The sequence below is a fragment of the Argopecten irradians genome, chromosome 8 (genome assembly GCF_041381155.1).
Source record: "Argopecten irradians isolate NY chromosome 8, Ai_NY, whole genome shotgun sequence".
In the NCBI taxonomy this organism is placed as follows: Eukaryota; Metazoa; Mollusca; class Bivalvia; order Pectinida; family Pectinidae; genus Argopecten; species Argopecten irradians.
Window position 1 is genome coordinate 37808162 of NC_091141.1, and position 15460 is coordinate 37823621.

At 32.9% G+C, this 15460-nt stretch overlaps 2 protein-coding genes across 3 annotated transcripts; both read left to right on the top strand.

The window, feature by feature from the left end:
* Window positions 1-276: 276 nt before the first annotated feature.
* On the top strand, window positions 277-5792 carry LOC138330280 (oxidoreductase HTATIP2-like). Of its 2 annotated transcripts, XM_069277773.1 has the most exons (7): window positions 277-321; window positions 756-893; window positions 2151-2340; window positions 2690-2797; window positions 3432-3569; window positions 4369-4430; window positions 4843-5792. In XM_069277773.1, the coding sequence occupies exons 2-7, from the start codon at window positions 844-846 to the stop codon at window positions 5063-5065; spliced, it is 771 nt and encodes a 256-aa protein (XP_069133874.1). In that variant the 5' UTR covers window positions 277-321; window positions 756-843; the 3' UTR covers window positions 5066-5792. The 2 variants fall into 2 exon arrangements, with proteins under 2 accessions (XP_069133874.1, XP_069133875.1); XM_069277774.1 differs by lacking the exons at window positions 277-321; window positions 756-893 and adding an exon at window positions 1089-1296.
* Window positions 5793-9028: 3236 nt separating this feature from the next.
* On the top strand, window positions 9029-12955 carry LOC138330285 (oxidoreductase HTATIP2-like). The gene is made up of 5 exons (XM_069277781.1): window positions 9029-9241; window positions 9800-9918; window positions 10554-10691; window positions 11475-11536; window positions 11949-12955. The coding sequence occupies exons 1-5, from the start codon at window positions 9049-9051 to the stop codon at window positions 12169-12171; spliced, it is 735 nt and encodes a 244-aa protein (XP_069133882.1). The 5' UTR covers window positions 9029-9048; the 3' UTR covers window positions 12172-12955.
* Window positions 12956-15460: the final 2505 nt, after the last annotated feature.

Here is a 15460-nt window from a genome sequence, read left to right on the forward strand (position 1 = left end):
ACAAAATCACTGGTACTTAAAAAGGTGTATCTAACGTTCAGGGCGACATTCTTTTAATTGTCAGAAATGCAATATATTTTGTATGTTATTAGTTTCATCTTGTTTTTGCAGTTTAGAATTGATTGTGTGTCATTTGGTCACATATACATTTAACAATATATATTTGTATATCCGAACGCCCTAGCAAAAACACAAACTGATACAAAAATATTAACGAATCTTCACAATAGAGTGGTTACAGTGTTCATACATATACCACATGGTTTTTTGGGGTTTTGTGGATCTGTGACTCGTGAACTGTACAACAAGAACGCACCCTTGGTAAGTAGACTGGTTTCCTTCACTTAGTGTTCTAATTCCGCCAGGCTGCGCACCGCTAAATATTTTTTGTAACAAAGAGTATAATTTTACGTATTTTTTATGGCAGTATCTGATCAAATAACTTCACACTTTAAGCGTCAATTTACCTGAACATAAGGTACATAATGTAATATGCAAAGACGGCATAGACATTACTGTGCAAAATACTTTCGCAATATATAGAGCCAAAAGATTGTACTTTAATAATGCCAAACACTTTTTCGCGACAATTTATTTTTGCGATATCTACTTGCCTGCAAAATACGCAAAATCTAATAGATTGCGCACGAAAATTAGGTAGTTCACAGCATCGGTGCCACTTTGTCAAGAGTTGCTGAACATTTCTTTTAACATTATGAAATAGTCAGTGACAGCTTTCACTTTAAATACTGTAGGTTGTAAATGGCAGTGCCTTGTGTTCGACTCGAGAAACCCTGGATGCCATTCCCCTAATGACCCTATCCCCTCACTGTGCAAACACTGATGACCATAATATATATTACAGTCATCAAAGATGGATGCTGGAGAATTCGGTAAGTTTCTGTTTTTTGGCTGTTTTTGATGTGTTAAGTGTTCCATTGTTGTTCGAAGAAAGAGTTTAACCTACTGTGTATGAACATCCTATTGGTTTATCTTGAAAGCGTATGATTTCACGTAGAAGGCACTAGATACATATTTCCGAAATGATCGTAATATCAAATTATTATGACTGAAATGTAGAGAGCTATTAATCGGTTGGATAGTCATATTCCATAAACGTAGCTGTGTATTGTGTGTACGGAAGAACTATCTATCGGCTAGGTTCCTCTGGCACACGTGTACTAGATGTTAACCTATATCGGCCAATAATAGTTATGTGGTAAGAGGCCTTCAGTGTGTAACGTATGGGACATTTTACGTTTGATTTTTCACGGGGTATCTAATAATATTGTAAACGTAAGTATCCAGATATATATTTTATGTATCTATTAGTTTAAATATTTTCTATACAAGGTATGTGTGTTATAACACAAAACTGCTGAATCATGCCAATGACCTTTAATGATCTACGGGTTGTTGTTGGTAGTAAATATACCCATCCACCATTTTGTTTTTGACTTACGGATTATATACTGTATAATATGATATGTGCATTGTATAGAAGATTTCGCTGCTTCGTTTTGTTGTTGTGAGACCATGTATATAAATACAACGTATTCAACTATATATGTATATATATATATATTGTCACTATTGCTTCATCCACTATAACCACGAATAATTCTACCCACGAAATAAAGTACACATGAATATTTCGTATTATACGGGTAAATTGATAATAATGTTGGCAAATGTAAGCATAGCATTTTATGTATTCACTATACACACATTCACAATTATGCTACCGTTACGTTTATTGACCCCTGAGAACGAGCAATGTGTACACACACAACCGCTTTAGATAGTATACACATGTACATTTTGTATGTGTGTTCACAGCTACTATTGTTCGTCATTAGATATACTGGACACCAATCTTTAGAATATTAATTAGATGTGGCTTGATAGTTTTGTCTCTACGGCATATTCTGGTTTCAAACTAGAGGGAGATAATCTAGTATTATAATTCTGCTGAGAAAAACAACGTAGAATGCGGTGGCCAGCCTAGTCAGTAGGCTGCTCATAAAATAGAATGAAAGGATTTCTGTATATATTTACATAAATTTTGGAACATGTAAATGTATTCGCTGACTTCGTCTTTCGATGAAAGTTTTTTAATTTTATTTTGTTTATTTATTGTGTGAGTTAAGAATGTCCGAGGAGTTCCAGGATAGAGCAAAACAGTACAGAGAAATGGGGAAGACTGCCTTCATAATAGGATATACCGGAGAGTGTGGGAAGGAACTTGTTAAAGCCTTGTCTAAAAATAGAATATTCAACAAAGTTGTTCTCATTGGTCGTCGGAATGTGGACCTGACCCCTGACCCCGGACCAGAGTTTGTACGTATACCTCTAGTTATATATTAGATGTTTAACTAACTCTTCGACAACTTTGCTCTTATCGTTCAAGGTTTATTGTATCGAAAAATTTCATTTTACTAAAACACTTTTAAAAATCCTTTAAAAAACATCATCGTTTGTAACGTTGCATGTGATTGGCTTACAAAACGACGTCAAGATATTTTAGAAAAAGAGTTCATCACATTACATTACAAAAACTTATTTTAGGGGATTTTGTTTAGAGAAAATCGAGTGCAATGTAAACAATTAGATTTCATCGCAAGAATTTATACATTGTTACATACATTTTGAAAAATAATTAACCTTATTACTGCCTTTTTATCTACAGGAACAAAAAGTGATCGATTATGACAAACTTGAGGAGTACACAGAAGCATTCCAGGGGGCACAAGTTGGTTATTGTTGTTTAGGAACTACGAGAGGAAAAGCCGGAAAGGTACTAGGTTATGAGACAATCCACAGACATCAAACACGTTTTTCCCCTAAAATATCAAAATGGAATGTTGTAGTTCTTGATCTAGAAGAGTCTAAATATGTCTTCGGGGGTGAATGACTTAATTAATAATCTTGAAATGACATATGTTTTGTATCTGTCATCGATTTCACTTTCCGTTTGATATATTCAGTTTTTACAAATAACAGAGTTATCTGCCCTTGTGGGTAGGTATTGATTATGACATCATATGTTTGTGAGCGTAACGTCATACTTTTAGAGAAAACGACGTGAGTTTCGCTCACGAAACACAAAATAAAGGGAGGCTACTCTGTGATAGGTAAAGACGGAATATACGATAGATCTGCCTTCGGTTTACGAGCCGCCATTCACCGAACCATCTAGACCTCATCGAAATTAAGGGAGAAACAGCACAATTGCTGTAAAAGCTACAGTAATTTTGTCAACAAATGTTTTGTCATAATAATTGTCATGAATTAAGCATCATGGTCTTGATGTAGGTCTCTATTTGAGGAAATATCATAAGGTATTACGAACTGTTGGGTTATATTGCATTCCTGGAAGTTATATTGCAAATCATTGTATTATTTCGCTGACTTTCTTTGGTTTCATGCAGGAAGGATTCATTAAAGTCGATCGTGATTATGTACTGAAAAGCGCCGAGATAGCGAAGTCGACAGGCTGTCAACACTTCAGTGTTGTTACGGCATCTTCAGCTAACAAGGACAGCATGTTTCTCTACGTCAAAACCAAGGTTGGAACACATAAACCAAGATGAACCCATTTATCTGTTCATATATTGTTTTGAATTAAGCATTTATGTCACTATTTTTTAATTCCATCGTGGTATGAAAGATTATTTTTTAACATCGTGGTATGAAAGAAATGTGGTTCGCAAACTGTGTAAATCCGCGTAGCGGATTCTCACTAAAGTGTGCAAGCAAAATATATTTCATAACCCGATGAAATTTATAAAAAAAAATAGTGACATAAATGCCTAAATTAAAACAATATATCTATGCTTATAATTCTTTTCCAGACTATTTGATACGATAAAATACCTTCACACGTACGATAACATTGATTTTCCGAGGGATTATTTATCATTACGCAACGTCAATGTTTCTATGGTGACGTCACGATAACGTCGGGTTTTCGTGTTATTCTTGGTTTTTTCATAGTGGTTTAAATAAAAGAATCAGCCAATCAGAAAAGTCAGATTTAGTATGAAAACAAACAAAAAAATAATGAATGCACAATGAGCTTTATGAAGACAATTTAGTTTGTCATTCTTTTTTTGATACTGACGGTGATATTTCAATAGATTATGTATTGACCGTGGTGTATTCCATACTATAAACAATGCATAATTTTATGTCAACCACTTGGAAGACGATTTCCTGAATGAAAGAGTCATTGACTTGAAATAAAGACTATTATTAATGTTTATCTATTTTCAATATTATTAACGCGAGAGTAAAATAAACTTATTTTTAAAGTGCATCGTTTGTAATTCGTACATATTTCGATGATATTTATTATTATTTTTACAGGGTGAAGTCGAACACTCTCTTAAACAAATGGCATTTGACAAGTTATCTATATTTAAACCAGCGTAAGTATATAATTACCTCTTCGTCAAAAATAATATCCTTTTCATAAAATTCATCGGAGGTAACATTATGTTTACACATTTATTTACCCTGAAACTCTTGTTTTTCGTAATCGTTGCTATGATATTTGTTAGCCACCATAATAATTATGAATTTGTATTTAAACCGTATTTTTCATCAAATGGTTTTAGTTTGATAAATACTACTCCTAAAAAAGGTTTGAAATAGATTGGTAACATTGTTGTAACGCAGTGGTCGCTTTCTCCTCCGGAGCTCCTGATTCTTCCCATTGTAATCTTACATGTGTCTCACTGTATACATTGAGCATGTATTTTTATAAAGTTTTATTGACATTGTGTTAACATTGTTATCTTCCGTTCTATGATGTTTGCATTCGCTCATTTTTATTCGCAGAATGTTATTATGTGAACGATCTGAAAGACGTATAATGGAAAAAGTTGCTTTGACCCTTATGAAACCATGGATTTGCATGTTCCCAACAGCCGGTTCCGTTCCAACTTCTTATGTAGGTACCGCTATGGTTGTCGATACGGTAACACCCAGTGAAGGGAATCTCAGAATCTACAATAACGAACAGATTCATAGTGTGTTTAAGCAAAATGAGCAAAAGAAATGACATTGCGAAAGCCACTAAAGACAATAAGAAAAACATAGAATGACATTGACTAAATGTTGACACCATAGCAGACGTGAGCAGAATGAACAATAGAAATGATATTGTGAAAAACATTAAAGGATATTGACTGAATTTTTGCACCATAGCTGGCGTAAGCAGAATGGGCAAAAACTGAACTGATATTGTGAAAAAAATACAAAAGACAGTAAGAAAAACATGAAATGATATTGACTAAACGTGAACACCCTGTCTGACGTAAGGAATCATGCAGAATCCAAGTTGCTTGTACTGTAAACGGATATATTTCGCAAGTTGGTTTTCCTTTCGCTTAGTCAGCTTTCAAACTTCGTGGTGCGCCAATTCTGGCGCTGTGCATCTATACTTTCGTTATTCATATGTAAATTTTGTACTTGTCAGTATGTTTGTAAGAAGATATATTCGTATGACGATTTAAAGAAAAGAAAGGAAGCTAAATCCCCCACACCGTCAATGTATCAACATTCACAGTATTTAGGGCAGCTAGTTCTATTAAATCATTCTTATAAACTGTTTCAAATAATTGTTCACTACATAACTCGGGAAAAAGATAGCTTTTTATGAAAATATCTAATATTTTTCTACTTAATGCCGTTAATTTATATCCTGGTTTAGCGCAGATTTCACTTGCCATGTTTTCCATAGAAAAAAACATTGATATGATATATGAGTGACACAAAAGTTGAAGTAATGGTTAGTCGGAAAAAACGACGGATTTTTTTTCCCTAGCTCTCCTTACAACGTAAGTCTTTATTGTCATACCAGTAATGTACTTTATTTTCATATCATTTTAACTCAAACTGATTTCGTATCAAGGTAACTCCCTTTTACTTCTAGTACAATAAATATTTTTTTCTGTATACTAATCTCGTTCCCATGCCTCCTTCTATCAAGTAACCTCGTCCTTATGTTTATTTCTGTAAAGTAGCCTCGTTTCAATATTTATTCTCATACAAAATACATTTTGTAAATAAGAAGATGTTATATCACTTTCTGTAATCGCGTTCTACATCTGTTTTGATTTTACTAGCTCTGAGGTTTTTTAAGATTTAAACCACCTACTGAAGAACCTAATCGCATGTCAAACATCATGTGATAATTACTGATAAGCATCTTGTCAGAATTTTGTCAAATATGTGGAGGTTTTGCCATTCTTATCTATCGGAAATACTTCCTTTCGTTTCACTCCATTAATGTCATGGGGAGTTAATATTTCCGATTTTACTGGTAAAATTATGCGATTGGAAATTATCTCCAGCCATTTGTTTGCGTTGGTCAATGATTATGTAAATATTTTAGTGAGTGATTTTATATTGAACCATTTTTTTTATCTCAGTCACTGATCAAATTTTCACTAAAACTAATCAGTTATATTTCCTCGATCGCCCAGTTCCAAACGCACGACAGGAACTAAAGCCAATCCTGTATTTCCATATTACTGGGTTATCGGCCCTTGTGTTCGTATCAATATCCACTCACAACATTAACTATGTTTACATTAACTTATATAATTACATATGTTGATAATGTAGAAAGTTTAATCTGTTGTTTCTAATTATGTTTTGTTTGTATTAAATATGATCATATATGTTGAAAAGTGATGTTTGTTTTTATTTCATAAACTTGTGAATAAAAACACAAATAATACTATCATTTGGGTTAAGTTCATCACCTTGTTGAATGTTGAATGAAGTTTCAAGAAGACGTTAGGTTTTGCTGTTTAACTGAATACATTATTTTATAAGTTCTACTTTTAAATGCATATTATTCTAGAAATCGAATGGTGTGTGAAGGTTGAAGAGCAGGTTTAACTGAATACATTATTTTATAAGTTCTACTTTTAAATGGATATTATTCTCGAAATCGAATGGTGTGTGAAGGTTGAAGAGCAGGTTTAACTGAATACATTATTTTATAAGTTCTACTTTTAAATGCATATTATTCTAGAAATCGAATGGTGTGTGAAGGTTGAAGAGCAGGTTTAACTGAATACATTATTTTATAAGTTCTACTTTTAAATGGATATTATTCTCGAAATCGAATGGTGTGTGAAGGTTGAAGAGCAGGTTTAACTGAATACATTATTTTATAAGTTCTATTTTTAAATGCATATTATTCTAGAAATCGAATGGTGTGTGAAGGTTGAAGAGCAGGTTTAACTGAATACATTATTTTATAAGTTCTACTTTTAAATGGATATTATTCTCGAAATCGAATGGTGTGTGAAGGTTGAAGAGCAGGTTTAACTGAATACATTATTTTATAAGTTCTATTTTTAAATGCATATTATTCTAGAAATCGAATGGTGTGTGAAGGTTGAAGAGCAGGTTTAACTGAATACATTATTTTATAAGTTCTACTTTTAAATGGATATTATTCTCGAAATCGAATGGTGTGTGAAGGTTGAAGAGCAGGTTTAACTGAATACATTATTTTATAAGTTCTATTTTTAAATGCATATTATTCTAGAAATCGAATGGTGTGTGAAGGTTGAAGAGCAGGTTTTATCTGAATACATTATTTTATAAGTTCTACTTTTAAATGCATATTATTCTAGAAATCGAATGGTGTGTGAAGGTTGAAGAGCAGGTTTAACTGAATACATTATTTTATAAGTTCTATTTTTAAATGCATATTATTCTAGAAATCGAATGGTGTGTGAAGGTTGAAGAGCAGGTTTAACTGAATACATTATTTTATAAGTTCTACTTTTAAATGGATATTATTCTCGAAATCGAATGGTGTGTGAAGGTTGAAGAGCAGGTTTAACTGAATACATTATTTTATAAGTTCTACTTTTAAATGCATATTATTCTCGAAATCGAATGGTGTGTGAAGGTTGAAGAGCAGGTTTAACTGAATACATTATTTTATAAGTTCTATTTTTAAATGCATATTATTCTAGAAATCGAATGGTGTGTGAAGGTTGAAGAGCAGGTTTAACTGAATACATTATTTTATAAGTTCTACTTTTAAATGCATATTATTCTAGAAATCGAATGGTGTGTGAAGGTTGAAGAGCAGGTTTAACTGAATACATTATTTTATAAGTTCTATTTTTAAATGCATATTATTCTAGAAATCGAATGGTGTGTGAAGGTTGAAGAGCAGGTTTAACTGAATACATTATTTTATAAGTTCTACTTTTAAATGGATATTATTCTCGAAATCGAATGGTGTGTGAAGGTTGAAGAGCAGGTTTAACTGAATACATTATTTTATAAGTTCTACTTTTAAATGCATATTATTCTCGAAATCGAATGGTGTGTGTATTCAAAGAGCTTATAACATAACAACATAAGAATATATATTCAGAGATGTCTATTTTCATCAATGCACAATTTCTAATGAAGAATATATCCAAAATTTAATCAATCTCACACGAAAATTAGTTGGTCCACAGCATTGATGCCAATGATCAGATTGTTTTAAATTTATTTTTGATATGATTTTTTACTCATGTCTTTAATATAATGAAATAGCCAGTGAGAGTTTTCACTTTAAATACTACAGTTTGTAAATGGCAGTGTCTTGTGTTCGACTCGAGAAGTCATGTGCGTCATTCCCCAAATGGACCTGTCTGCATTGTGCACACACTGATGACCATAGTATATATATATTACGGTCATCAAAAATGGATGTCGGAGAAACAGTAAGTTTTGGTTTTTGGCTGTTTTTATGGGTTAAGATTTCCATTGCTGTTCGAAAGAAGAGTTTAACCTGCTGTATATGATAGCCCTATCGGTTTAAGCTAGAGGGAGATAATCTAGTATTATAATTCTCTGCTGAGAAAAACATCGTAGGATTCGGTGGCCAGCTTGATCAGTAGGCAGCTCATAGGGTTTTCTATATATATTTGCACAAATTTTGGAACATGACCATATATTCGCTAACTTCGTCTTTCGATGAAAGTTTTATAATTTTTTTGTTTATTTATTGCGTGAAGAATGTCCGAAGAGTTCCAGGATAAAGCAAAACAGTATAGAGAAATGGGGAAGACTGCCTTCATAATAGGATATACCGGAGAATGTGGGAAGGAACTTGTTAAAGCCTTGTCTAAAAATAGAATATTCAACAAAGTTGTTCTCATTGGTCGTCGGAAAGTGGACCTGACCCCTGACCCCGGACCAGAGTTTGTACGTATACCTCAAGTTACATATTAGATGTTTAACTAACTCTTCGACAACTTTGATTTTATAGTTCAATGCTTATTGTATCAGACATTTTCATTTAAAGATGCTCCGCCGCTGACAATTGGTATTTATTTTTCTTCAGTTACAAAAGTTACTTACTTTACAACATTATCACCATTGAAAAGTTTGAGCTTCTAATTTTACTTTAAGTTAAAAATATTTAAAAAAAATTAATTGCATCCCGAAAAAAATCCGTGGCACTATATCCTATATGGAATGAAATTCTGATTGCGCATAAACCAAAGGCAAAATAAATTATCTTATATAATTTTTTTGTGTTAATTAGACATATATATACAAGATTTAACACCACTCATTGTTCTAATGATGAATGCCATTTTTGCTCTGTCGGCGATGGAGTATCTTTAACTAAAACACCTTTAAAAATCTTAGGGAAAAAATCATCGTTTATAACGTTGCATGTGATTGGCTTACAAAATGACGTCAATATATTTTAGAAAAAAAGAGTTCTTTATCATATTAAATTACAAAAAACTTATTTTAGGGGATTTTGTTTACAGAAAAGTGATCGATTATGACAAACTCGAAGAGTACACAGAGGCATTCCAGGGGGCACAAGTTGGTTATTGTTGTTTAGGAACTACCAGAGGAAAAGCCGGAAAGGTACTAGGTTATGAGACAATCCACAGACATCAAACACGTTTTCCCCCTAAAATATCAAAAAGGAATGTTCTAGTTCTTGATCTAGAAGAGTCTAAATATGTCTTCAGGGGTGAATGACTTAATTAATAATCTTGAAATGACACATGTTTTGTATCTGTCATCGATTTCACTTTCCGTTTGATATATTCAGTTTTTACAAATAAGAGAGTTATCTGCCCTTACAGGTAGGTATTGATTATGACATCATATGCTTGTGAGCGTAACGTCATACTTTTTAGAGAAAACGACGTGAGTTTCGCTCACGAAACACAAAATAAAGGGAGGCTACTCTGTGATAGGTAAAGACGGAATATACGATAGATCTGCCTTCGGTTTACGAGCCGCCATTCACCGAACCATCTAGAACTCATCGAAATCAAGGGAGAAACAGCACAATTGCTGTAAAAGCTACAGTAATTTTGTCAACAAATGTTTTGTCATAATAATTTTCATGAATTAAGCATCATGGTCTTGATGTAGGTCTCTATTTGAGGAAATATCATAAGGTATTACGGACTGTTGGGTTATATTGCATTCCTGGAAGTTATATTGCAAATCATTGTATTATTTCGCTGACTTTCTTTGGTTTCATGCAGGAAGGATTCATTAAAGTCGATCGTGATTATGTACTGAAAAGCGCCGAGATAGCGAAGTCGACAGGCTGTCAACACTTCAGTGTTGTTACGGCATCTTCAGCTAACAAGGACAGCATGTTTCTCTACGTCAAAACCAAGGTTGGAACACATAAACCAAGATGAACCCATTTATCTGTTCATATATTGTTTTGAATTAAGCATTTATGTCACTATTTTTTAATTCCATCGTGGTATGAAAGAAATGTGGTTCGCAAACTGTGTAAATCCGCGTAGCGGATTCTCACTAAAGTGTGCAAGCAAAATATATTTCATAACCCGATGAAATTTATAAAAAAAAATAGTGACATAAATGCCTAAATTAAAACAATATGTCTATGCTTATAATTCTTTTCCAGACTATTTCATACGATAAAATACCTTCACACGTACGATAACATTAATTTTCCGAGGGATTATTTATCATTACGCAACGTCAATGTTTCTATGGTGACGTCACGATAACGTCGGGTTTTCGTGCCATTCTTGGTTTTTTCATAGTGGTTTAAATAAAAGAATCAGCCAATCAGAAAAGTCAGATTTAGTAGTCATTGAAAACAAACAAAAAAATAATGAATGCACAATGAGCTTTATGAGAGACAATTTAGTTTGTCATTCTTATTTTTTGGGATAAACTGACGGTGATATTTCAATAGATTATGTATTGACCGTGGTGTATTCCATGATATAAACAATGCATAGATTTATGTCAACCACTTGGAAGACGATTTCCTGAATGAAAGAGCCATTGACTTGAAATAAAGACTATTATTAATGTTTATCTATTTTCAATATTATTAACGCGAGAGTAAAATAAACTTATTTTTAAAGTGCATCGTTTGTAATTCGTACATATTTCGATGATATTTATTATTATTTTTACAGGGTGAAGTCGAACACTCTCTTAAACAAATGGCATTTGACAAGTTATCTATATTTAAACCAGCGTAAGTATATAATTACCTCTTCGTCAAAAAAAATATCCTTTTCATAAAATTCATCGGAGGTAACATTATGTTTACACATTTATTTACCCTGAAACTCTTGTTTTTCGTAATCGTTGCTATGATATTTGTTAGCCACCATAATAATTATGAATTTGTATTTAAACCATATTTTTCATCAAATGGTTTTAGTTTGATAAATACTACTCCTAAAAAAGGTTTGAAATAGATTGGTAACATTGTTGTAACGCAGTGGTCGCTTTCTCCTCCGGAGCTCCTGATTCTTCCCATTGTAATCTTACATGTGTCTCACTGTATACATTGAGCATGTATTTTTATAAAGTTTTATTGACATTGTGTTAACATTGTTATCTTCCGTTCTATGATGTTTGCATTCGTTTATTTTTATTCGCAGAATGTTATTATGTGAACGATCTGAAAGACGTATAATGGAAAAAGTGGCCTTGACCTTTATGAAACCGTGGATTTGCATGTTCCCAACAGCCGGTTCCGTTCCAACTTCTTATGTAGGTACCGCTATGGTTGTCGATACGGTAACACCCAGTGAAGGGAATCTCAGAATCTACAATAACGAACAGATTCATAGTGTGTTTAAGCAAAATGAGCAAAAGAAATGACATTGCGAAAGCCACTAAAGACAATAAGAAAACATAGAATGACATTGACTAAATGTTGACACCATAGCAGACGTGAGCAGAATGAACAATAGAAATGATATTGTGAAAAACATTAAAGGATATTGACTGAATTTTTGCACCATAGCTGGCGTAAGCAGAATGGGCAAAAACTGAACTGATATTGTGAAAAAAATACAAAAGACAGTAAGAAAAACATGAAATGATATTGACTAAACGTGAACACCCTGTCTGACGTAAGGAATCATGCAAGTTGCTTGTACTGTAAACGGATATATTTCGCAAGTTGGTTTTCCTTTCGCTAAGTCACCTTTCAAACTTCGTGGTGCGCCAATTCTGGCGCTGTGCATCTATACTTTCGTTATTCATATGTAAATTTTGTACTCGTTAGTATGTTTGTTAGAAGATATATTTGTGTGACGATTTAAAGAAAAGAAAGGAAGCTAAATCCCCCACACCGTCAATGTATCAACATTCACAGTATTTAGGGCAGCTAGTTCTATTAAATCATTCTTATAAACTGTTTCAAATAATTGTTCACTACATAACTCGGGAAAAAGATAGCTTTGTAGGATCATCGTTTTATGAAAATGTCTAATAATTTTCTTCTTAATGCCATTAATTTATATCCTGTTGAGCGCAGATTTCACTTGCCATGTTTTCCATAGAAAAAACATTGATATGATATATATGAGTGACACAAAAGTTGAAGTAATGGTTAAGTCGGAAAAAACGGATTTATTTTTTTTTTTTTTTGGTTTTTAATTTTTTTGATTTTTAATTTTTTTTCCTAGCTCTCCTTTACAACGTAAGTCATACCAGTAATGTACTTTATTTTCATATCGTTTTAACTCAAACTGATTTCGTATCAAGGTAACTCCCTTTTACTTCTAGTACAATAAATATTTTTTTCTGTATACTAATCTCGTTCCCATGCCTCCTTCTATCAAGTAACCTCGTCCTTATGTTTATTTCTGTAAAGTAGCCTCGTTTCAATATTTATTCTCATACAAAATACATTTTGTAAATAAATTATATCACTTTATGTAATCTCGTTCTACAGCTGTTTTGATTATAGTAGCTTAAAGATTTTTTTTATGATTTAAACCACCTACTGAATGAACTATCGCATATCAAACTTCATGTGATAATTACTGATAAGCATCTTGTCATAACTTTGTCAAATATGTGGAGATTTTGCCTTTCCGATCTATCAGAAATACTTCCCTTCGTTTCACTCCGTTATTGCTGTGGCGAGTTGGTATTTCCGATTTTATTGGTAAATTATACACAAATATATATTATATATATATCAATTATTTCTAGCTATTTTTGCGTTGATCAATGATTATGTTAATGTTTATCGTGAGTAATTATATATTGACCCATTTTTTTTTAATATTTCACTGATCAAATTTTCACTAAAAACTAATCAGTTACATTTCCTCGATCGCCCAGTTCCAAACGCACGACTTAGGTACTAAAGCCAATCCGGTATTTCTACATTACTGAGTTATCGGCCCTTGTGTTCGTATCAATATCCACTCACAACATTAACTATGTTTACATTAAACTTATATAATTACATATGTTGATAATGTAGAAAAGTTTAATCTGTTGTTTCTAATTATGTTTTGTTTGTATTAAATATGATCATATACGTTGAAAAGTGATGTCTGTTTTTATTTCATAAACTTGTGAATAAAAAATACTAATAATACTACCATTTGGGTTAAATTCATTGTTGAATGTTGAATGAAGTTTCAAGAAGACGTCAGGGATTTGCTGTTTAACTGAATACATTATTTTATAAGTTCTACTTTTAAATGCATATTATTCTCGAAATCGAATGGTGTGTGTATTCAAAGAGCTTATCAAATAATAACATAAGAATGCATATTCAGAGATGTCTATTTTTATCAATGCACAATTTCTAATGAAGAATATATCCAAAATTTAATCAATCTCACACGAAAATTAGTTGGTCCACAGCATTGATGCCAATGATCAGATTGTTTTAAATTTATTTTATGATATGATTTTTTACTCATGTCTTTAATATAATGAAATAGCCAGTGAGAGTTTTCACTTTAAATACTACAGTTTGTAAATGGCAGTGTCTTGTGTTCGACTCGAGAAGTCATGTGCGTCATTCCCCAAATGGACCTGTCTGCATTGTGCACACACTGATGACCATAGTATATATATTACGGTCATCAAAAATGGATGTCGGAGAAACAGTAAGCTTCGGTTTTTGGCTTTTTTTCGTGTGTTAAGTTTCCCATTGCTGTTCGAAAGAAGAGTTTAACCTGCTGTATATGATAGCCCTATCGGTTTATCTAGAAAGTGCATAATTTTATGGTATTTCTCCGAAATGACCGTAATATCAAAACATAATGACCGATATATAGAGAGCTGATAATCGGAAGGATGACCATATTTCCATAAACGTAGCCTCTTCACGCCTGGGTTACTATATCTATGTGTAAATCAGAGGCGTGTTCAGGTTGACGTGCTTTCCGGTGACAAGAAATTTCCTGAATGGTAGCGGGTGCTCTCGCGCGCGTTCGATATGGTGGTCTAACGTGCATCGTTTTTGGAAGAATTATCAGACTAAATATATATTAAAACATCCCTATAGAGCACTCCGTCCATGTCCGTTCAGTGATGACTGTCCGCTAACGCTCGCGAAAGCTCGCCATCCTAAACACGCCTCTGTATTGAGAATATGGAAGAGCTAGAATCCCCTGGTACACGTGCACTAGATATCGGTTTAACCTCAATCGGCAGTAGAGACACTGTATGGATTCCGAGTCGGCATCCGTATGTTTGGATCGTCTTCCGGTTTTATGTTAAGACAATAACGTAACTGTATTTCATAGAATTCCATAAATTACAGATGATAATAGTTTAGATAAAGTGCAAAGAAAAATCTGAATTGGAAGTTTTCAAGTATAAACATTCCATTATCAGTGTGCCATGTACACATCCACACAGACGACGTTACATGTTTATTCTTGCCCAAAATTATGATGCATTGTCGTAGAGATGTTACGTGTTTGGATCCATTCTTTAAAAATGGAGAGCCACGGTTTGGATTTTTTTAAATTCCTGTTCGGTGGATATTCTGATATTTATTAGACTTATTCTATCGATAATTTAAATGTTTGATAGCCATTTGACCTTTTAGCAGATTTTTATTTGATTGCCGTGATGATACCATTTTAGTTAAACGACCTAACTTTTTGATAAAAAAAAATTAAGAAAATTA

What these genes read in the sequence shown, in the direction of transcription:
- LOC138330280 (XM_069277773.1), top strand. Translation starts at nt 844, where the DNA reads ATGACCATAATATATATTACAGTCATCAAAGATGGATGCTGGAGAATT. An exon ending in CGAGAGGAAAAGCCGGAAAG is followed by an intron (nt 2,798 to 3,431) that starts GTACTAGGTTAT and finishes GGTTTCATGCAG; the next exon opens with GAAGGATTCATTAAAGTCGA. An exon ending in TTCTCTACGTCAAAACCAAG is followed by an intron (nt 3,570 to 4,368) that starts GTTGGAACACAT and finishes TTATTTTTACAG; the next exon opens with GGTGAAGTCGAACACTCTCT.
- LOC138330285 (XM_069277781.1), top strand. Translation starts at nt 9,049, where the DNA reads ATGTCCGAAGAGTTCCAGGATAAAGCAAAACAGTATAGAGAAATGGGG. An exon ending in CCAGAGGAAAAGCCGGAAAG is followed by an intron (nt 9,919 to 10,553) that starts GTACTAGGTTAT and finishes GGTTTCATGCAG; the next exon opens with GAAGGATTCATTAAAGTCGA. An exon ending in TTCTCTACGTCAAAACCAAG is followed by an intron (nt 10,692 to 11,474) that starts GTTGGAACACAT and finishes TTATTTTTACAG; the next exon opens with GGTGAAGTCGAACACTCTCT.